We start from the raw sequence: 23,782 nt of genomic DNA, 5'->3' as shown, positions 1-23,782 counted from the left end.
CAACTCAAGGCACAACAAGATAAGATCGAAGATATGGAGAACAGAGCAAGAAGATGCAACTTGCAAATTGTTGGCCTACCAGAGGCAATCCCAGAGAAATCACTGGGGCACGTGTTGGAGCAGTGGCTTAAAAAAGAACTGGCTCTGTCTGATAGTTATGGAGAACTGTGCATAGAAAGGGCTCACAGGCTGGGCCGGTGGCAACAGGGACAGCAAAGGCCCAGATTGGTGATAATTAAAGTTCATAACTACTTGCATAAAGAAGAAATTATGAGGGGCTTCCGTTTAAAAAGAGACACTCTGAGATATGACGGAGCCCAGATAAAAATCTTCCAAGATTACTCAGCAGGAGTACAAGAACAAAGGCGCAGATTTCACCCGCTTTGCACAACATTGGTCAACAGAAAAACAAGATTCTTGCTGCTTTACCCAGCTGTTTTGAAGATCCAGCACGAAAACAGATGGCGTTCCTTCCACTCAGTCCAAGAGGCCCAACAGTTTATAGACGTTGAACTACAGGCGCCAGACGCTGCACCAACCTGACTCTAAGACCAGAGGACTCCTGTTGAAAGTTCATGCAACATGTTTAAGTATATGTGAAAGAGACGATGGTGTGATCTACAAAGGTTATGTAAGGCATTTGTTGGTGCAATATTGATAAAGTACTAATATGTTATATGTTTCATTAATAAGAATAGTGGTGGAGGGAGCTGGCATACTTAAGGGTCATCTTAGATCCGACCTGATCCCAAATAAGGGGGGGGAGCTTCCGCTGGGGCCGGGGGGGAGAGCTGAAGGGAAGGGGGGGGGAGGGGGAACCTAGTAGCGGTAATATGTCACCTGGAAGGAGAGAAGTAATGGTTAGGGTTGGAAGGGAGGGGGGCCTAGGTAACGGGAGGGGTACAGGGAGGGGAAGACGGAGATTTGGAAAGAATCAATGTCTAAGGGAGGGAGGGTGCTCCGGAGCTATAAGGATAGGGTCTTACACACAGGCCAAGCAAAAGGAAGAAACACACTGGAATTGCATGCCCATGCTGGCGAGAACGATAGGGAAAGGACTATGTAGACAGCTACTGGGGAAGGGCTGGGACCCAGGGGCTGAGTTCTCCGAGTTTATATACTGGAAGATAGCAAACCCACACGACTACACACTGTAAATTAGTCACTTGGAATGTGGGGGGCATCATGTCTCCCATTAAAAGGAAAAAGATACTGGCACATTTAAAACACCTCAATGTAGACATAGCGTGTTTACAGGAAACTAAGCTGACGGCAGCAGAACATGAAAAACTCAAACAGGGATGGGTAGGACAGGTGATATATGCATCCCCAGACGGGCGGAGGGGAGGAGTGGCAATATGTATTCACCGCCGGCTGGCCTGTAAGGTAGAAACGATCCTCCAAGATCCCAAAGGGCGATTCCTTTTGGTTAAGTTATGGCTACAAGGGAGGGAATTATACTTGCTGAATATCTATGCTCCTACCCCTCCTGACAGCTCCTTCTTCCCAGGGTTGTTGAGACGGCTGCTACCATATGAAGACAAACATTTGATCATAACAGGGGACATGAATATATCAATAGACCCTAAGATGGATTATTCAGGGGAGGGCGGCAGAGGAGTGGAGGGTCGGAGGGGGTCACAGATGCTAAGTGAGTTCGCCAACTCCCTCTCTGTAGTGGATGCATGGCGGAATCTACACCCTGATCAAAGAGATTATACACATCGGTCCAGGGCCCACGGGACATGGGGAAGGTTAGACTACATATTTATTTCAGCAGCCTTGTTCCATTGTGTCCGGGACACGAAAATCGAGGAAGTTTTGATATCTGACCATAGCCCCGTCTGGTTGGAGCTGGAGGCCCCAGGTGGCTTTCAGCCGGCCAGGCGGTGGAGGTTCCCTGGCCACCTGGTAAAGGATAAATCTTTTCAAAAATTTTTAGTAAAAAAGTGGGAAGAATATGAATTGTTTAATAAAGAACACAAATCGAACCCACAACTATTTTGGTGCGCTGGAAAGGCGGTGTTGCGGGGGGATCTGATAGCATATGTAGCAAATAAACGGAAAAAGAATGCAGCTAGCCTTTTGCAGCTGAACAGGCGGCTGCGGAATGCTAGACGTCAATATACCGAGCGGCAGTCCGTGGCTAACAGAGAGGCCTATCTGTCTATAAAGGCTGCTGTAAACTCCCTATTACACGAAAGAATGCTAAAGCATAGAACCTTTCAAAAATATAAGTTTCATCGCTTTGGAAACAGAGCAGGGGGTAGCTGGCCCGACTAGTTCGGAAACGGGAAGGAAATAGAGCTATAACGGCCCTGAGGAAAAGACGGGAGGCCTTACTAATGACCCAGGCAGGATCCTTCAGATATTACAGGATCATTTTAGTCGCCTCTACGGGGCCAATCGGCCTGCCACGGAGGCCTATATGAGTGACTTGCTCGGTAGGGCAAAAATGCCAAAATTGGGAGAGTCAGAGATAGCATGCATAGAGGCCCCTATTCAACTTAAGGAGCTGTCTGAAGCAATAAAAGGGCTAAAGTCTTTCTCAGCTCCCGGGGTGGATGGGTACTCAGGAGAATTTTACAAACTGCTTCAGCCACAGTTGCTATGCCCACTATTTGAATATCACCAGGCTGTAATACGGGAAGGGAGATTCCCACTGCATGAAAACACTGCTTGCATATCACTATTGTTAAAGCCGGGAAAATGTGGGGAGGAGTCCGAATCCTATAGGCCTATCTCGCTGATTAATGTCGATATCAAACTGTTAGCGAAGATCCTGGCCATTCGGCTCAACGCATGTCTACCGAGTGTGATTGAGCCTACGCAAGTGGGATTTATCCCCAAAAGGCACTCGGTATCACATATTCGGAGAGTCTTACTGACAATGGCAAAGTGCCGACATGAGGAAATCCCCGGGATGTTGGTGAGCCTAGATGCTACAAAGGTTTTTGACAGGGTCGAGTGGACCTTCTTGTTTTATATGCTAGACTGGATAGGAATCCCTGCAGAAGTGAGGCAAGCAATTGGGGCTCTATATTCTGGTCTGGAAGCTTATGTTACAGCAAATGGGGGGATCTCGGAAAGGTTTCAGATAGGCAGGGGAACGCGTCAAGGCTGCCCCTTATCCCCACTTTTGTTCGATCTTACACTAGAACCATTATTGCGTCTTCTAAACTCAGATCCGGGAATTGGGGGGGTACGATTGGGGGAACAGGAGGTCCGAGCTTTAGCTTACGCCGATGACGTCCTCCTGGTTTTAACGAACCCGCAGGAGTCCTTTAAGACTGCCCTAGCATTGATTAGGGAGTATGGGAAGCTATCAGGGTTTGGCCTTAACCTCTCTAAGTCCTGTGCAATGTCTATGGATAGTGACATTAAATTATGCTGGCAAGGAGAGGCTTTACTCAGATGGGAGACAACAAAAATGAAATACTTAGGAGTGTACATAACCAGAGATGGGGCCTCCATGTACAAGGAGAACATAGGCCCACTGATTGAGATGACTAGAAATAAGCTGTTTATGTGGAGGGAGCTGCCACTTACAATCTGGGGTAGAATAGCGCTGTTTAATATGATGGTTGCCCCCAAATGGTTATACGTCTTTCAACAATTACCACTGTTTTTGAAACGCAAAGATGAAAAGCTTTTACAGCGCCTAATACAAAAGTACCTTTGGCAGGGGAAGAAACCTAGAATTCCTTATCACCTGATGACGGCCCCAAGGGAGGGGGGAGGCATGGGACTCATAAACATCAAATTCCTGGCAATCGCAAGTTCCATGAGACACATAAATGATTGGTATCGGGGGACGTCTGATTTTTCTATTACGTCAGTGGAGACGTCGATGTTCCCAGACACACACTTTAGTCACCTGCTTCATTCTGGGACGTCCCTGCCCATTGCAGCATTCCGAAGGCATCCCCTTTTGAAATCTCTCAGGGAGACGTGGAGGTGGGTGTGTAGACGCTATCATTTTTCCGCCTGTACATCCCCGTGGCTGTCAATATGTGATAATCCGGCGTTCCCGCCAGGCCAAGGGGTTAGCATATTTAACAAATGGGCACGGAAGGGGATGGTATACCTGGCACACATAGTCACAGAACAGGGACGAATCCTCTCATACCTAGAGCTTCAGACCCGGTATGGGATCCCCCAGACATACCAATTTGCATATCGACAGCTGAGCCACTATGTTGCTTCCCTAGAGTGGACAGACCTCACGGAGGATGTGGTGGAGGTTCCTCTGAGGAGTTTACTTTGGGAGCTCAGCTCTCAATACCATTGAGATTCCATCATCGGCAACTGAAGGACACAACAGCAGAACTAGATTTCCGACAGATTGCACGGGAATGGTCTAGGGATTTGGGCTGTACACTCACAGAGGAAGAATGTAGATCATATTTGAAATCCATTTATAAACAACGACTCTCCATACCCCAGAGAGAGAGATTATATAGATGGCTGTTGAGAACACACATATCTCCTCACAGAGCACAGAGAGCGGGGTTTACGGCCGAAGGAACCTGCCCCAAATGTAGCCAAGGGGCGGCCTCTCTGGGGCATATGTTCTGGGGTTGTCCCTATGTGGGGCGGTTCTGGAGGCAGATTATAGCGGGAATAGACCAATTATGGAATTGCACCCTCATCTGTGATCCCCTAATCTTATTTAACCGCTTTAAATTTACTGCAGAGCCCCCAGAGGGCTTTAGGGCATTTGCCAAGATGGCTATATATTTTGGAATAACCACAATTCTGCAATTCTGGAGGGCAAAAGAAACACCCCCCTTACAGACATGGCGTGCACAGATGGTGCGACAAATGAGAATAGATAGGTGTGGGGTGACTGATTTGGAAAGCCCCGCGGGTCTCAGGTTCAGGGCACAATGGGAAATGCTTTGGATTACTCTTCCGGCTAAGGCACGAAGTTTACTGCTGAATTTTTGAAGCTTCCCCTGTGCTTGATAGGCCCAATCAATAAATAGAGGGGCTGTTGATGGCGGTATAGATCTATTGATAGATGGGCAAGCAGTGTGCAATGAGAGATACCACTGCCTTAGATACTGACCTATGTGAGAACTGTATTACAAACACAGTTGACTTTGTAACGGAGCTAAAGGGGGGGGGGGTAGGGAAAAGGGAGGGATGGACAGGGCAGGGGGGTAGGGAAGGGTACTCCCCAGGATTAACACAGTTAAATAACTCACATAAATCGAAGCCGAACAAAGGAGCTTATTCTGGAATAATTTAGGCAGATGTTTGTCAATTGTTGTTTTTTGTTATCTTTGTAATACTAGAACGCGATAAGACATAGGGAGCACTAAGGATCACTAGGAGGGGAAGGAAGGGGAGAAAATGCAAATACTATACTGTACCTCGATAGGCTGTTTCAGCCTGTTGGTTGACAATGTTATGTATAAATTTTATTTTTGGCAAAGAACTGTTTTATTTGTCTGTTACAACCAATAAAAATGATTTAAACTAATTCCATAAATATGGAAACAAGGCTGGGAAAGTCTTGGCTCAAGTGGCAAAGGCAAGGTCTCCCCAGAAATGTATTACTACTATGTTGGCAGTGGATGGGTCCTGGGATTCACAACCCTTCTGAGGTAGCTAGCGTCTTCTATGATTAATTTTCGACTATGTATTCCTCCGATACTAGGACTCATGGCCCCTTGCTGTCTGATTATCTGGAGGATTCTGGCCTTCTAGTCTTGCTCCGGAAGCTCAACTACAACTGGCTGCACTGCTTTGGGCATTGGAAATACAGAAAGCTATTAATTGCCTATCTTCTGGCACAGCTCCTGGCCTGATGGGTTTTCTTTGGAATATTATAAATTGTTATCCTGTCATCTTTGTGGCTCCTTAGAGGCGTATGATGATATTACAACACAAGGTGGTTTTAATGGTAGCCAATGAAGCTTTAATCACTGATTCCAAGGCCGGGCAAGCTTCATGATAGGCCAGAGTCCCTTAGACCCATCTCCTTGTTAAATGTTGATATCAAGATCTTGGCCCGCATCCTGGCTGATCAGTTGGCTGTCCACCTTCCATTACTGGTGGGTGATCACCAAATGGGTTTTGCCCAGGGTCGCCAATGGGTTTTAAATGTCCGTAAGGTACTTCTGTCTACAGCCAAGAGTCAAGCAACTCAGGAGCCCTTGCTGCTGGTCTGGATGCAAAAGAGGCATTTGATCAAGTGAGATGGGTCTACCAGTTCCAGGTCCTCCAGTGTGTTGGTCTGAGAGGTTGGTTTCTTACAGCCTTAAAGAGACCCTGTACAATGAGCCCAAGGCAGCCCTGCTTATGAACAGCATCCATACTGATTCTTTCCTGATCACAAAGGCACAAGACAGGGCTGTTCTCTCTCCCCACTTGTTTTTGTTATATCTGGAGCTTTTGCTGCATTCGATTCAACTTGACCCAGAAGTCACGTGTGTGTCTTTCCCAGATCTTAAAGTCAAAATATTAGCATTTGCAGATGATCTCATGCTTACACTCACCCATCCTCAGAAGGCACTAACACATTTTACAAGTATCACCGATGAGTTTAGTTTTTTCTTGGGGTTTCGCCTAAACCTCCAGAAATCTATGGCGCTGCTGATTCACTCTGCCACACGGGAGGGCTGGATAGGGGGATTTTTCTCTTCAATGGGCCACAGGCTCCTTAAAATACCTGGGGGTGCACATATCTCCTGATTTGACAAAGTAGTATGTTAACATAGGCCCCTTGAAGTCGTATGCGACTCATGCTTTACAGGGACAGCGCTCCATTCCCATTTCCCCAATGGGGGGATAGCTCTTTACAACATGATTATCCTTCCCAAGTGGACCTATGTGTTTCAAATTCTCCTGTTACTTTTAACATACAAAACAATTTTTACTGAGAACTTTATCTTTCTACTTATGGCAAGGGTGACACGCCCTTATTCCTACAAGGCAATTGATGTTTTTCCATCCACAGGGCAGCCTGGGCCTTACATAAGTATTGCCATACTGGGAAAGATCAAAGGTCCATCAAGCCCAGCATCCTGTTTCCAACAGTGGCCAATCCAGATCACAAATACCTGGCAAGATCCCAAAAAAGTACAAAACATTTTATACTGCTTATCCCAGAAATAGTGGATTTTCCCCAAGTTCATTTAATAACGGTCTATGGACTTTTTCTTTAGGAAGCCGTCCAAACCTTTTTTAAACTCCGCTAAGCTAACCGCCTTTACCACATTCTCTGCCAACGAATTCCAGAGTTTAATTACACGTTGAGTGAAGAGCAATTTTCTCTGATTCGTTTTAAATTTACTACATTGTAGCTTCATCACATGCTCCCTAGTCCTAGTATTTTTGGAAAGCGTTAACAGACGCTTCACATCTACCCGTTCAACTCCACTCATTATTTCATATACCTCTATCATATGTCCCCTCAGCCGCCTTTTCTCCAAGCTGAAGAGCCCTAGCCGCTTTAGCCTTTCCTCATAGGGAAGTCGTCCCATCTCCTTTGTCGCCCTTCTCTGCACCTTTTCTAATTCCACTATATATTTTTTGAGATACGGCGACCAGAATGGAACACAATATTTGAGATGTGGTCGCACCATGGAGCGATACAAAGGCATAACATCTTCATTTTTGTTTTCCATTCCTTTCCTAATACCTAACATTCTATTTGCTTTCTTAGCCACAGCAGCACACTGAGCAAAAGGTTTCAACGTATCATCAATGACGACACCTAGATCCCTTTCTTGGTCCGTGACTCCTAACGTGGAAGCTTGCATGACGTAGCTATAATTCAGGTTCCTCTTTCCCACATGCATCACTTTGCACTTGCTTCTGAATGTGAAGCTTTTTTTCAGTGGCATCCTGCACAGCCACAGAGATAGAGCTCTTGTAGCTGCATCACTTTGGGTACTGGCTGCATGCTCCTATGGGAAGGGTTAGGGCTCCTCAGGGCTATGCCCCCATATTTGAGCCGCTCGAGAGCCTGGTGCTGGCTTTGTATATTTCATACCTTATGGATTAAATATCTATACCATGTGCTCAAGGAGGATGGTCATCTTCGATCCTTTGATGATCTCCATCTCGAACACTGTTTTGACAGTAAAGACTGCTTTATCTTTAGCTTCAGCATTATGTTCATTCTTTGCCAGCCACTCACCTGAAGTCCTCAGTTTGGGATCACCTGAATACTATGTATGACTTGAATGCGCAACTTTTGATTCACCTGAAGTATCATCATGGCTATCTCTGAGAAAAACTCCCAGAATATAACTATGGCAGTTTAGCTGTGAAGTGGTCGCACCACCTTAAAGCCTGTCTAATGAAAAACTATCGCACAACTGACAATACTATTCTGTGGGGGGGAAAAACAAGATTTATGTTGCGCTTGTACATATCCCCACATCACGTATTCCATGCTATGCCATAAATGTGCATGGTGCTCACCTTGGACACGTTTTGGTCTTGTCCAGCTATATAGAGCTTTTGGACCCAGCTCAATGCACATGTCTCTCAGTTCTGGAAACTTTGTTGGTCTCTTTCTTTTCGCCAGCTGTTTGATGTGTTCTGGTTGCAGGATAACCCCCCAGTATCAGGAATGCACACCTTTCTGCAGTGAGCAGTACCAATAGCAAAAAAAAATCATTTTGAAATTCTGGCTCTCATCAGAGGCCCCCACTATTCCACACTGGAGAGTGGCCATGATTCAACTTTGCCCCTTAGGGCACAAGGGGATATCAGACTTAGCTCCATGAGAGGTTTTTCTCAAGACTTGGGCACCATTTTGGGACACATTACATTCTGTAGCACACAACCGTATCTTGAATGTATAACTGAGTAGTGTTCTGACACAGTAGGGGGCGGGATGGACAGCTGATGGGAAAGGGAGGGGGTATTTGAAAATGTAATGGCACCATTCTGCATGCTAATATATTGCTGTGATAGTACTGTTTTCTTGGTCTGTGTGAGCTTCTATTTTATTGTAGTTGTGGTGTCAAAAACAATTTTGAAAAAAAAAAATCCCCCCTCCTTAAAAGTAAAAATGATAAACAAGCACACATTTTTACATAACATGGTATAGGCATGTTCGGCAGCATAACTTGGGTGAAGCTCAGAGTTTTGATTCATTCATGTAGTTTATAAAATGTGGATGTCCATTTACATTACTCCACAATAGCTACAGGTTTTATGCTAGTGTTTCACAAAAACACCCAAGTGAACTATGGTAATTTCCTATGGGCACAGGCTGCAAGAGACCAATTCCTTTGGAGAAGGGCAGCGAGTATAGGGATGAGGATGACCTACATGGAGTTGTATCTTCTTCATTAACACACCTGGTTGTTGTAGTCGTGCTATTTGCTTTCTTGACAGGTGCTTTCTTCTGCTGTGCTTGTTTGGGTGGTGGCGCTGCTTTGACCTTTTTCTCCTCCTCGACTTTCACTTTGTTCTTCTCCTTCTCTTTGTCTTTGTCTTTCTTCTTCTTCTCCTTCTCCTTCTCCTTCTTTTCTTTCTTTTTCTTTGGTTTGTTGACTGGTGCCTGTGACAACGCTGCTAGCTGCTCATGCACGGCTTTCAGCTGAGATTGGGGGAGGGGAAAAGAACCACATGGAGTTTAATGCAGCACTGTATGGAAAGTCAGAGCAGCATTACTATAACAGTATTATCACTATCAGAGAAAAAGCAAGAACAATCACCCTGTGGAAAGCTGGGACAGCAGCTCTGAAATATTATCACTGGGCAGAGAACCAGGGGAGTAGCATCAGGACACTATCATCAGAGGAGGATGCTGATGCCTGCTTTGGTATTTCACACCACTAACTTCTTTACAAATGAAGAAACAGAGAAGGGGTTATTATAAACTGAAGCTTCTTAAAACCATAGTATACATCAGCATAGCTTGACAATTGTTTTATATTATAATCCTGAATTTATGGTAATTTTTTTAATTTATTGATTGCATCTATATCTATTTGTTAACCACTCAGAGCTTTTGGATGGAGCAGTATATAAAAATAAATATTATTAATTTTATTATCAAAATTTGTTGTTAAATTGTCCATGTGTGCCCTAGAGGATTTCTGATACATAATTCCCCAAATTCTATAAAGTTGCATGCTCAAATTTCTGACTAGTGAAGACGGGAAGGTGGTAGAACTAGAGGACATGAATTGAGGTTGAAGGAGGGTACACTCAGGAGTAATGTCAGGAAGTATTTTTTCACGGAAAGGGTGGCAGATACATGGAATGCCCTCCAGCAGGAGGTGGTGGACACGAACACGGTAATAGAATTCAAGCATGTTTGGGATAAACAAAAAAGGAATCCTGTTTCGAAGGAATGGATCTACAGAATCTTAGTGGAGATTGGTTGGCGACGCTGATATTTGGAGAGTAAAACCGGTGCAGGGCGGATTTCTATGGTCTGTGCCCTAATCGTGACTGAATAGATATGGATCGGCTGGAGTGTAAATTTTAAGAGGCTTCAACATTAGCTTTAGAGCTTTTAGTACAGGAACAGTGCTGGGCAGACTTTTACGGTTTGTGCCCTGAGAAAGGCAGGGACAAATCACCGGTTTTACTCTCCAAATATCGGTGTATATATTACATACCATGTAAAATGAGTTTATCTTGTTGGGCAGGTCTTTATCTGCCATCATTTACTACGATACAAATGTGGGCTCTCAATTTCTAGACAGTGCCAGTTGCACACCTAACTTAATTGTAAAATTGGGCACCATAAGGGGCGGACTGAAAGTGACCTAAGGACTCTGGCCTCTGCCCGCTGCCCCCCTCCTACAGTCCCTCAAGCCTCAGGTCAACCCTTCCCAATCCTTCCTTGAAGCGCCCTGGTGGTCTAGTGACTTATTTGGGGTCAGGAAAGAACCCCACTCTTCCCACAGTAGTCTCCCGGGTCTCGACAGTCTTGTGAGTGTCGCAGAGAGTCTCAGCAGCCCTTTTTAAACCACAGTGGCGCTGGGAAGAATAGCGGCAGTGGGCAGGAAAGAGAAGTGTTCTTTCCTGCCCCCCCCCCCCCCAAGAGGCCACTAGACCACCAGGGCTCTTCAAGGTAGGACTGAGGGGGTTGTAGGTGCGGCAGTAATAGCGGGCAACTGGGCAAAGCTTCTGGGCCCTTGCGCACTGCCCGGTTACCCGAATGGGCAGTCCACCCCTGGGCACCATCTGGCCTTAAGTACCAACAGTAGCTCTTATGTGGCACTAATTAGCAGTTAAGCACTATTCTATAAACCTAGTGCTTAAACTCTATAGTACACAGCTACAGAGGGGGTGTGCACATGGGAGGGTCAGGGGTGTGTCTTGCACACGTAAGTTACAGTATATGATGACTTATGTGCACAACTGCCAACTTTAAGTGCGACCATTTACACCAGCCTTTCATATGGAGCAAGCACTTGAACCTAAACTTAGGCATGCGCATGCCGACTTGTGCCCTATTTTATAATGGTATCTTTGTGTGCAATTTCCATTACAGAATTGGCATGTAGCCCTGATTTTTCGTGCTTAATTTGTGCTGCTCTTTCTTGAATGTAGCTTAATGTGATTACACCTCATAGATTGTCAGCATCTATTTTTCAAGGGCTGTCTTCCTAGATTTAGTGTTTCAGAATTTTTCCCAAGTTTCCTTTTTGTTATGTGCATTTTTTCCTCCTATTCCTGTTTCTTTTTGATAATGCTTTAGCAGGGGGAAACTGATCATCAAACAGGCAGAGATCCTTCCTCCTAGTCCCAATCGCTCAGAAAAGGGGCATAAGCTGGAAGCACTGTTCCCTCTAAGCCTAGTGGGAGTCCTCCACCTGCATTGCTGTCAGTGAAGGGTGGTGCTTCAATATTGTGTTTTCAATTGCTAGGGACAGACGGGTTCCCTAGAGTCCTGCAGAGCTCGCCTGTCTCTCACTATTGAAAATGTGATAATGAAACAGCACCCTCCACTGGCAGGACTGTAACTGGAAGACTCCCGCTCAGCTTAGAGGGAACAATGGCTGGAGGCTAGTCTGAAAGCCTGGCAACTGCTGGAAAGGAGAACACCAGCAGGAGCTTGCAAAGGTAATATACTTTACACTATGCAGGAAATTCTTGTAAGTATGTCCCTGCAAGCTTAGAAATTTGCCTGTATCTAACAGTGATATATCAATGATGATTAATATTAGGGCTGGACACTCAGAAAATCTGTGTGTCATGTTGGATTTTCTTTTTGTTTCCAACGAAATGTTTATTAACAGTGCGCCCTCTTTCCCGATAAGGTGCACGTATAGAATGGTTCGTGCATGTGCAATAGTTTGCTCCTGCACCCTAGTGGGAAGAGAATGCAAAGAGGGTGCACTATTACCAGCGAATGACATTTGTTCCAAATGACAGCCCATCCCTAATTAATACATCTATTTCAGCAGTTGTCCACTAATTTTTTTTTTAGTCACTTTGGATCCAAAAGGGCCACAACATACCGACCAGTGTATACCAATTACATCTATCTACATCAATCTGCTGCCTCTCTAAAAAATATCCCTCCCCCTTAACCTAAAATTACACCATCAGTCTCTTTCCCTCCCCCATCCCTCAGGTCCAGCAACTCTCCCCCCCCTGCCCCCACCAGAGTAATAGCTAAGGGGGGCACCAGGGAAGCAGCCGCTCCTCCAAACAGACTTCCGCCAGCACAGGCACATTTTTTTCATGTGATCTGTCACATTTAAAACATGCGCTGGTGCCATTAGGAGTCCGTTTCCCTGTGCCTTCAACCTCGCTACGCTTCTGCCCCCACACCTCAACCCAGACTCACCTCTAAAGGCGAGAGAGAGAGCATAGTTGCTCAATTGCTGCTGCCTTCAGAGTTGCCATCTTTCAAAACAGCAGCGCCTGCCCCCTTGCAGTGCATTCTGATGAACTATGAGGGGGGGTCAGTCTTCCATGCCATATTTGGCAGACTGGCCCCTAGTGGTGTTGTTCTGATGCTCCATGAGGTGTTAGCCGCTACCATTTTGAAGATGGCAGGTCCAGAGACAGAAATGATTGGCCATCGCTCCTGCATTTCGAAGCAGATGGGAAGGTTGAGGAGCTTGGAAGGAGACCAGGGTTGCCAGACAGATGTTCGGAGCAACCAAGGGAGTTTCTAGGAAAGACAGGGGATGCTAGTAGCTTATAGGCCTTGCATTGATAAAGTTATTTAGTTTATTAATTTGCAGGAGTTCAAGAATCACATTTTCTCAGACTATATTCAAGTCCCCCTCCCTAAAAACCCATCTCTCTGATTGCATGTTTACAGTAATAAGAGATTTCAGAAAATGTATTTATTTCGTTTTGTCTAAGCTTCATACAGAAGGGACTCTTTATATACCTGTTCTATCTTAAGCAAATCTAGAGGTGCTATAGAAATAAATAGTGGTATTAAGTGTTTATTTCAGTTCCATTCTGAATCATTCCCAGAGCACAATTACAGGAGAACATGCATTTATGAACAATTAAATGGGAACATTAAGTTGAAACCAATACCACATGAGGGTATGCAGAAACACTTTAGGAATGTAACTGTCTCTTTATGTATTGATGAGATACACCAGTTCTACTGTTCATCATATTTTGTGAATAGTGGAGGAGTGGCCCAATGGTTAGTTTAGCGGGTTGCAAACCTGGGAAATTGGGTTTGACTCCCGCTGTTGTCTGATGGTCGGCAGTATGTTGAGATCATGGAGAACCAGGTTCAACTCCTTCTGCAGCTCCGTGTGACCTTGGGCAACTCACTTAACCCTCTACTGCCCCAGGTACAACAGTAGAACAATGTACTACTTAGACTGTGAGCCCACTAGGGACAGACCAGGGGCGTAGCTACGTTGGGCCACGGGGGCATGGGCCCCCACAGATTACACCCTGGCCCCCTCTACATTTGCCCCCCCCCCCCCCACGCGTTCATCAGGTACCTTGTTTGCTGTTGGGGGTCCCCAAAGCCCACCAGCCGAAGAGTCTTCTTCAGCGCCGGTCGACTCCGGCGCCTTCGTTGTGGGATCATCTGTTTCTGACGCCTTATGTCCTGCACGGGGCTGGCTACATGCATGGTGCAGGACGTAAGGCATCAGAAACAGATGATCCCACAGCGAAGGCACCGGAGTCAACCAGCGCTGAAGAAGACTCTTCGGCTGGCGGGGTTTGGGGACCCCCGCCAGCAAACAAGGTACCTGATGCGGCGGTGGGGCAGGGGGAGGCGGCTAAACAGTGCCCCCTCACCTCGGGCTCTGGCCCCCCCCTCCCGCTGAGGTCTGGCTAGGCCCATGGGACAAACCCAGTACCTGTAAAATTAAAGTGTAAACCGCTTAGGTCTAAGTGGTATAAATACCTAAATGAAATGAAATATCACAAATATAGAGAAAAATGTAACTATAAAAAAATATATGCATAAAAACCCAGTAGTACACACCTGCTCCTGCAGCTCTGCCAGTCTGGTAGCACGCTCCTCCTCAGAATCTGAGCTGTCTGAGTCTGAAGAGCTCTCCTCACTGCTGTGACTGCTCTCAATGCTTTTACTAACAACTGGCACGGTTGGGGGAGGGAGAGGCTGTGGTTCCACTGGCTCATCTGGCATCTTTGCAAACCTCATTTCAAAGACATCCTGCAGAGGAGGCAATAATGTCAAAATAGGTATCTATGGCTGGTAATCTGCAATCAAACTGATATGCTGAGCATTATTTAATGTTATTTTGTTTTGTAATTGATCGACTGTGTTACTTCTGTAATCCGCCTTGGGTTTAGGTGGAATATAAATAAACAAACCATAACTATGAACCACTCTCATTAATCGAATGCAATATTCTGCTGCTGCATTATCTTTCAAAAATTAGTGAATTGAGTTACTTGGGCTTTCTAGCTCCCGCAGGTACCAGAGAAGAGTAGTTTTCAAATTCTGAGCCTGCAGCCTCACTTTTGATCCCTAAAAAACATTGTACATGGGTCACAAGATAAAGCTCCACTGAGCAACCAGCACAGGGGGCAGGAAAGAAAGACAGAAGAATGAAATCCAAGATATCACATTAATAATTTGTTGAAGGCAGTATAAAATATACTACTTAAACAAACTTTAGAGTGATTTACATTGTAACAGTTTAAAATTCAGATAGATGATGTAAAAAGAGGGAGAACAGTCAGAAAAAGAAAGTAAAGCCTACAGCAGTACCCTATAACTTAAAAATAAAGCAAGAGAGAAAGCTGAAAAGGCAAAAGGAAAAAAAAAAAGCCAACTTACTTACTCCCTGCTATCCTGTCCGATGAAAGAAAAAAAAAATCCACAAGATTGAAATTTTGAATGAACTATATGCTCTGGCAAGTGCTTGTGTTTTTCTGCAGCATTGTTTTTGAACAGAAAAGTTTGGGAACTTCTGCTTCCAGAATTTAACTTTCACAGGAGGGAATATAAAAACTTTATACCTGGAAGGGAGACCAATATGGTGTTGCGAGCAGACGCATGTTTGGTGGAGTGCTAGGTGCTGTTGGTCTTCTTTTCTCAGATTGTGAGCTATGGGGAAACGTAAAGGCACCATGCGGTTTTACCCTTCTGCCCCGATGGTTGATCCAGACCACCATTCCTTGGACAGTTGCTGCTTGTGCAGGGGCAGTGGTGACCTCACTGCTGACAGTTTCGTGAAGCCCGAACCAGAAGCTGGCTCCCTTGCAACCCGGAAGCGATTCAGATGCGGTTCGAGCTGTTGAGCCACTTTCCTGAGAGGAGTCTGCGGTTCCAAGCCAAGGAGGGAAGGCAGGATTGGTGTCTTTTGGGGAAGGTTCTGCTGTGTTGGTAAGATCTTCTACCCGATAAGGAGAAAGTGGAGAGGCTTCCAGAGGTAACACTCTTCAGTTTGGGGATATTCCTAAACCAGCCATAGTCTATTTAGACGCCCTGTGGTGGGTGATTTTGGTCTTAGACTCTAATATTAAAAAGGCTTAGAGGCATATTTTCAAAGCACTTTGGGAGGCTAAGTGCTTTGAAAATGAGCCTCATAGTGTCTTAAGAAATGATTGTGGAACAATTTCAGCTAAAGTGGATGAATATGGAGAGATTATACAGGCCTATGGTGGTAGGCTGAACAAGCATGAACAACAACTGACTGAGCTGAAGAAATTGGAGGTTGATATTATCAAAGAAAAATCTGATTTCTAAGAAATTAGAACATATGGAGAACTGTGAGGGTGTTTATTGCCCCTCACCCTTAAGAATAGTCCCTCAAATAGCCTGAGCCAACTTAAGATCACTGGTCCCACCCCAGGAGGAAGAGAGCCAGGAGGGGTGGATTCAGAACCAGGAAGTATAAAAGGCAGGGGCCAGACTAAGGTTAAAGGAGGCCAAGGGAAGGAAGAATGGGAGCCCCAGCATGTGCCATTACAGGTTATGTCTAACGATCAAGTCCTGACTGACGTAAGCCACTTTTGTTTCCTGATTTGAGACTAGCAAGCCTTGCTCTGAGGTCTGGCTGGAGCAAGACCTGGAACTCTGATAGAACCAAGAAGAACTTACAGGCTGTGTTTGGAGGCATGGCAGACCCACCAGCCCACAGACTATGTTTTGGGCCTGCCAGTCTGAGGCCTGCTTGAGACTGCATTTACTGAACTAAAGAGGCGTTTCACCTTGTTCCTGGCTCTGTGACATAACAGGCCTCAGGATTCAGTTAATAAACCATTATTTTCATTTACATACCTTTGTCCGGCTGTGTTATTTCACAGGCCCACCCTCGGGGATCACAAGAACAAACAAGAGAAGAATAATCTGAGACTTCTGAACTTCCCTAGAACACCCATTGTTTCAGAGGTTGAGATGGCCTAGAAATATTTCCATGAGATACTGTTGGTAATATCTGATAACTTGTCCCCTATTGTGCGAGTACAATATAAGTGGGAACCAGGGCAGTTGTACCCCAACTGCAAAAGGAGCTTGGCCCCCGGGTAAAATGAATTTGTCATCGTTTTTGGAGAATTCTCTGAAGGTGGTTACAAGTAGAACTCTCCTTATTACATTTGCTCTGGAATATAATAGAGACTTTATTTCACGAGCTGACTTCAGATATATGTTTTCTGATATTTCTCAAGTCTCCCAGAGATGTAGGAAGGACTTTCTGGCTTTAAAACCAAGAGTCTTGGCTGTGGGGGCTATGTTTATTTTTAAGTTTCCTGTGAAGTGTTGTATTTCCCAAGGTGGTAAGAATTACATGTTTTTGGAGCCCACACAACTCATTGAATTTATAGTGGCTAAGGAGTCTTGGTTACTCCTCAAGAACCTTAAAAACAGGATAGTACGTACCAGCTGGGGTCATCTTCTATTTGCTGTCTCTCATGTTAGATTTCTTTTAAGTTTACTGATTCCTTGATTCCCCCCCCCCCCCCCACCTCTTTATAGTGGAATAAATTAAGAAATCTGCTTTATGGGGGAAATTATTTTTCCTTATTATTTTCTTTGTTCAAATATAATCTATATTCAAGCTTTTTGTGTTTGTCTTCAATTACATAAAGTTGCAGAAATAAAAATAAAAGCTTTGTACCTGAAGTTTCCTGGCCATTGCCACCACCTCGTGGTCAGGAGGATTGTATTTGTAACAGTTGGAAAACATTAACCGGATGTCTGCAGCAAAACCCTGTGCATCTTGGTATTCACGCCCGTCCATTTTTTTCTGAAAATAGAAGCAAAGAGCAAAACTTCTTACTTGGCAGATTCCTCTAAAAATGCCACTACAAGTCCAGTGCCTGAAAGATGAAAAGTGGTGTTGATTAGTCTGATCACAGTAGAGCTGGGAAACACAGGGATCTCCCACCTCTGTAACTTACTCAGTGCAGACAGGACAGCAGACAGTTATCTGTATGTTTTATTCTATTGCCTCTTAGAGCAGATACAATTGATGTTTCACTTGCACCTTGAAAATGGATACAGGTGATCTTCACATGAGTGTAATGATCTCCAAGTTATGGCTCGTATGATATAACCTAAATAAACCCAAATTCCTTTCCTTTCCATGGCTGTAAAACTGTGAACGTATTTACATAAGGTTCTGACAATCTGGAAACGGATCTTCAATAAATCAGCAACAAATAAGAATAATTAAAAATGACAACAAATACAGAAAAAGTACTAAATGTTACTAAAATGTACTTTTTCTCCTTATTTTCTCTAATATCGGTGCATTTGTCTCCAGGATTGTTCCATTTTTATTCCATCTCACAGGAAGAGCTGCATCCTGTTCTCTTCCCAAGCTCCTTTTATCAGAGGCATCTGGTTATCCCTCCCCCTCAGAAACTGCAAATGAATATTATCACATTTTAAAGTCCTGAAGTCCCAAACCCATTCCAGGGACATGGACTGCACCACTGTACAATCTTTTAAGTATGCGTGCATACACAATAGCTAGTCAACCTCACAGATTCTCAAGATGTGCTAGCACAATCTTTTTCAGGTGGGAAGGGTGTTGATTTTATCTCAGGACAAGCCAAAATTATTATTATTTTTTTTTTTTAGAATAAACCCCCTAACTGCTCATTCCTCAGAAGATCCTATTTTCAAGATGGATGGATGGAGAGAGCAGCTGATAGAACAGGCCAAAAGGGAAGACAAAATTAGACTCAAAAATCTGTTGCAGGCTTATTGGGATAAGAACATAAGAATAGTCATACTGGGTCAGACTAATGGTCCATCTAGCCCAGTATCCTGTTTCCAACAGTAGCCAATCCAGGTCATAAGTACCTGGCAGAAACCCAAATAGTAGCAAGATTCCATGCTACCAATCACAGGGCAAGCAGTGGCTTCCCCATGTCTCTCTCAATAACAGACTATGGACTTTTCCTCCAGGAACTTGTCCAAACCTCTTTTAAACCCAGATAAGCTAACCATAGTTACCACATCCCCCCGCAGTGAGTTCTAGAACTATTCGTTGAGTAAAAAAATATTTCCTCTCATTTGTTTTAAAGGTATTTCCATGTTATTTCATTGAGTGTCCCTTAGTCTATTCACTTTTACCTGTTCTACACCCACTCAGGATTTTATAGACCTCAATCGTATCTTCCTTCAACCGTCTCTTTTCCAAGCTGAAGAGGCCTAACTTCTTTAGTCTTTCCTCATATGAGAGGAGTTCCATCCCCTTTATCATTTTGGTCTCTCTTCTTTGATCCTTTTCTAATTCTGCAATATCTTTTTTTGAGATACGGTGACCAGAATTCAATGTAATACTTAAGGCGAGGTTGCACCATGGAGCAATAGAGGCATTATAAAATTCTTGGTCTTATTTACCATCCCTTTCCATCTCTTGCTCTCAGTGTCACCACTCCTTCAGGATCTCTGGATCTTACAAGAGTGTAAAAAGGAAGCCTAGCCTTCCTATGTCCCAACGCTTTCAAGAGGAGACACTAAAAGCAAGAGAAATGCCTTCTTAATATACACATTTACTGTTAATTAACAACACATTCAGCAAATAAGCAAATAAAATCATTATACAAGCATTTGATAACAAAAAAATAAATTATGGATAGGTCATAAATGGAAAGTATTTTATAGTTTGGATTTGACATTTGATAACGACCTTGATCAGGACACAAGTGTGTACAATCTGAGTTAACTTTTTAAATGAAAATGATCTATTGTTGTATTAATTTATACATTACTATATCACAATGGAGAATAAGCTTAGCGGTAGTGCGGAATTTTAATTATAAACAACTGACTTTACAATACACTAATGAGTGAAAGAGCTTCAATGCTCTCATCTCCTTATAAAGATAATTTAACAAATGTTCTTCTGATGTAGGAACTGCAAATAGAAAAGAAGACATCAGAAGCCAGCCCTTCTCTGCTCTGTTAAAGACTGTGCAAAAACCTACTGGCTCAGTCTTTAGTCTCTAACCCAAATGATGGTCCTAATAATGTTATTCATACATGAAACTCTCTTACACAAGACAGCTTCACACAGAAGGTAATGAAGGTATTTGATTGTGGTGATCGCCTCAATCTATGGTAACATTTTTAGGGTCACCCATTGAAGCAATGGTGGTGGGTGGAAAGCAGGCATCAGAAACATGACAACTTAAATGTTTCCCTACTGGACAGGGGAGGCTCACCAGAGTGCAGTTTATAAGCCAGGCTCTACTCTGATATTGTAATATGAGCAGCAGGCCCTGTTACAGAAGAGAAAGAGTATGACACAGACGTACTTTGACAGTACTGAGATCCATGGGATGCTTGATAATATCATGATAATCATGCAGTTCCAATGCCTCAGCATCAACAGGCTTATAAAAGGGCCAAGCGTAGGCAGCATGTTTCTTAGACAGCATCTCTTTCAGAATGCTGTCACAGTACTTAAGGTGCTCCGTCAGTTTGCCTTTCTTGCCCGCATGCTGGGGCACCTCCCCATCTTCCAGGTCTTTCTTTGGTGGCTTGATGGGGCGCCCTCCACTCTCTCTCCGGCCCACGACCTTCGCCTGCTTGGGCTCTGATAGGGGGATGGGTGATTCACTGCGGCTGGCAGTGATAGCAGATGTAGTGGGTGTGGTCGTGTCTGCTTTCCTCTTCACCCCTTTTTTCTGAAAGGGAAAATGAGCGATGTACAGTAAATATTCACTACAAAGTATACCATCTCTGTATAGCACAGCTCATAAAACCACATAATCTGCACTTTCCTGATTCATCTACATTAGCAGCTCACTAGAATGTCTTTGAATATAGAAATTTATACTTTTCTTACAGAAATCCTATTCCTGAATTAGATACACAAGTATTTCGTTCTAGACTAGCTCATGTAGTTTTGCTCCCTGCTCTATTCACACTGGGAAACTACTTCAAGATAAAATATGGATAAATTTCTATTTTGGTTGGTGATGAAATCAAATATAGTTTTAATTACTCCTGGAAAAAAACCTCTGTGTTGGATCAAGTACTCCAGGATTAATGCCAAGCTTGGTCTCTGATCACTTGGCCCAACCACTCTGTTGTTACAAATCTCTGCATCGGCTCACTGTTAGTGCCAGGATAGAATTTAAAATTTTAGTTTTTAAAATTTTGAATGGATGTTGTCCTGAGTATTTAGTTTCCTTAGTCTCTCTCAGGACCAACTGTGGTCTCTGTAGGTTGACTCACAGGAATAAACTCTGTTCCCTTACTGTCTTCTTTGAGGCTCCATTCCTCTTGTACGAAATTATTTTCATGTACAACAGTTCAATTATGAAATGCTTTGCCTACAGAACTTAGATTGGAGCCTGACTATTTGAAATTTTGAAAACAATTAAAATTCTGGCTAATTTCAGAAGTATTTTTTAATCATTGATACATATACATATACACATACATACACCTTGTTGGCTAGGTACTATTTAAAAATTGCTGTAATTCATTGTTAATAATTTTTTTATTATCTTGTGAACCGTCTAGAGCCATTGTTTGAGACAGTTTTATGCTATATTATGTCTTCCTCCCACTGCAATTAAAGTCTCTTTGGCTCTGTCCCAAGGATGCTTTGATTATGCTACTGTTTTGGCTCCCATCATGTTACTTGAAAGTCTCTTCCAGGGTTTACCACGTTCTCAATAGAAAAATATTTTCTCAGGTTCCTTCTGAGTTTGCCTCCTTTAGTATCATGTGTCAAAAATATTTTATTCTATGAAAAATGTTTCCTTGAGATAAGATTACTGAAGACAGCCAGGTACCTGAATGTGTGTAGACTTTTTTTCTACTTCCCCACGTTATAATCCCTCTTTTATTCTAGGCACTGCAAGGGTGCAGTGCCTTTCTGAACCTGGTATGCACCCCAAATCTAATAAGTAGGGGTTACCCCTGAGCATGCTGTAAACACCGGACCAGCCTAGAAAAGACCTGACTAAAGAATCAAACCTAACAATATGGTCTGGCTGTGGTGAAGGTGCAACTGGCTTCTCTGGTGCTCCTGTGTAAAGTGTATAGTGTAGGTGTAACTCTTCCTTAAATGTCTTTCAGTTTATAAATGTTCTTTTGTAGATGAGGTCTCCAGAACTGCACCCAGTACTCAAGCTAGGGTCTCACCAGACCCTTTTATGAAGGTAATACTTCCTCTTGCTACTAGCGTTACTCTCTTTATGCTCTCAGGGATACTGTCAGCTTTCCAAGTGCTTTGTCACACTGCCTGGCTATGCCAAGGTTATCACAGTTCAGTAAACTTTGCTCTAGACTCATTGTTCTGTATGTTAGCATAGTCAGACTAGAGCAAAAATGCATTCAGTACCATACGAAAAACAAGTGAAAGCAGTATGGGGGTAATTTTACATACTGAAAAGGGCTTTTATAAAATTCCAGATGATCGAGTAAGCATTCACCGGGGTGAAGTTTAGGTGGAACTGATGTACATGTGTTATTTTATTTGTGGGCTATTGGATCTGGGAGCCTATTCTACAAAAGACACATAGGATAGTATTTCTAAACCTGGTCCTGGAGGCATCCCAGCCAGTCAGGTTTTCAGGATACCCACAATGAATATTCATGGGAGAGATTTGCATGCACTGCCTCCATTGCATGTAAATCTATCTTATGAATATTCATTGTGGATATCCTGAAAACTTGACTGGTCGGGGCGCCTCCAGGACCAGGTTTGGGAACCACTGTTCTAGCACTTATGTGCGTGACTGCCTGGTGCCATTCACACGTGTAAGTTCTATTAGTCTAGAATCTGGGTACTACTGGTCTCTAATTTTAGACACCAGCTTATAAAATTGGTCTTTATAAATACATATATTTCTGGACTTCTCGCATAGGCAACCTGTTATTAAATTACCCCCTATACGTACAACCATAGATCACTAAAACACTGCCAACTCAAAGTGATAAAGAGAGACCATTGTTTTCCTGTTCAGCAGGACTGCTCAGAACTATCTTAGGAACCCCAGAGCCATTCAGGTTTTCAGGATATCCACGATGAACATAGAGAACCAGCACATGCAAATGTATTCACAAAACCTGACTGGCTATGGGAAACCCTGCTGTTCAGCATTTCTCTATAAAGGAGGAAATTGCCATTCCCTTTACCTTGACGACGGGTGGTGTTGGGGGTACCACGGGAATGACTGGAGGGGCAGCGGTGGGAGGCTGGGGTGGAGGAGCCACTGCAGGCGTGATGTTTGCAGTTATCGTTGGCACTGGGGTTGCAGCGATGACAGGAGTCTGGGAAACGGCTGGAGGGACTGCCTGAAAGGGAGCTGGTGTGGACGCAGATGATACAGCTGCTGCTTGCTGTGCTCCTGCATTCACAAAATAAGAACAAAAGGTTAACAAGAATGCAATTGTGTAGGATGCATTGTGCACCTACAAAGGTTGCTCTGTGCTACTTGGACACATTCTCCTCTACATAAATCATCATCATTTAAGTCACAGTAGCATAAAACAATCGTGGTGTACAAGAGAGACCATCAGACTGCTCTGTGTGTCCTACCAGCTCAATGTACTGATTTAAGAATTTAAGGTCTGCGGATGTCCGAGCACATGACTCTCAGCAGATAGGCACTTTCATGCTCGTCTCTTCTTCACTCCTCTCACCTTATTCAATATCATATTGCAACATAACACTTAGGAACCTTTGTAACGCTCCCTGCGCCTCTCTGCTGCTGGTTCTGCCCGTCTTCCGCTGGTACGTTCTGAAATAGGGGGTTTCGTGGGAGGTGGTGGCGGCGGCGGAGGGGGTGGAGGCGGCGGTGTTGGCGGTGGTGCTGGCGCTTTCTCAACAGGTGGTGCTGGTTCTGGAAAATAAAACAAAAGGAGAATGCATGAGAAAAGGGTATTGTGGTAAGGCACGCAGATCTTTCA

The 23,782-nt window shown here is 44.0% G+C and overlaps 1 protein-coding gene across 2 annotated transcripts in view; it reads right to left on the bottom strand.

Moving 5' to 3' along the window:
• Positions 1-23,782, bottom strand: part of BRD3 (bromodomain containing 3) — a 123,423-nt gene that overhangs the window by 15,614 nt on the left and 84,027 nt on the right. For both annotated transcript variants that reach the window (XR_003942598.1, XM_030207691.1), the window contains exons 5-10: positions 23,554-23,715; positions 23,009-23,220; positions 20,170-20,541; positions 17,517-17,645; positions 14,411-14,602; positions 9,327-9,568 (exon numbers count right to left, since the gene is read on the bottom strand). Coding sequence is in view for 1 of the 2 variants with exons in the window: in XM_030207691.1 (XP_030063551.1) it covers positions 9,327-9,568; positions 14,411-14,602; positions 17,517-17,645; positions 20,170-20,541; positions 23,009-23,220; positions 23,554-23,715 (1,309 nt within the window). In the remaining variant the exon portion in view is untranslated. The remainder of the gene's footprint in view (positions 1-9,326; positions 9,569-14,410; positions 14,603-17,516; positions 17,646-20,169; positions 20,542-23,008; positions 23,221-23,553; positions 23,716-23,782) is intronic.

Source organism: Microcaecilia unicolor, chromosome 6 (genome assembly GCF_901765095.1).
Source record: "Microcaecilia unicolor chromosome 6, aMicUni1.1, whole genome shotgun sequence".
NCBI classification, from domain to species: Eukaryota; Metazoa; Chordata; class Amphibia; order Gymnophiona; family Siphonopidae; genus Microcaecilia; species Microcaecilia unicolor.
The sequence above is the reverse complement of the archived record's forward strand: the minus strand, read 5'-3'. Positions and strand labels throughout refer to the sequence as shown.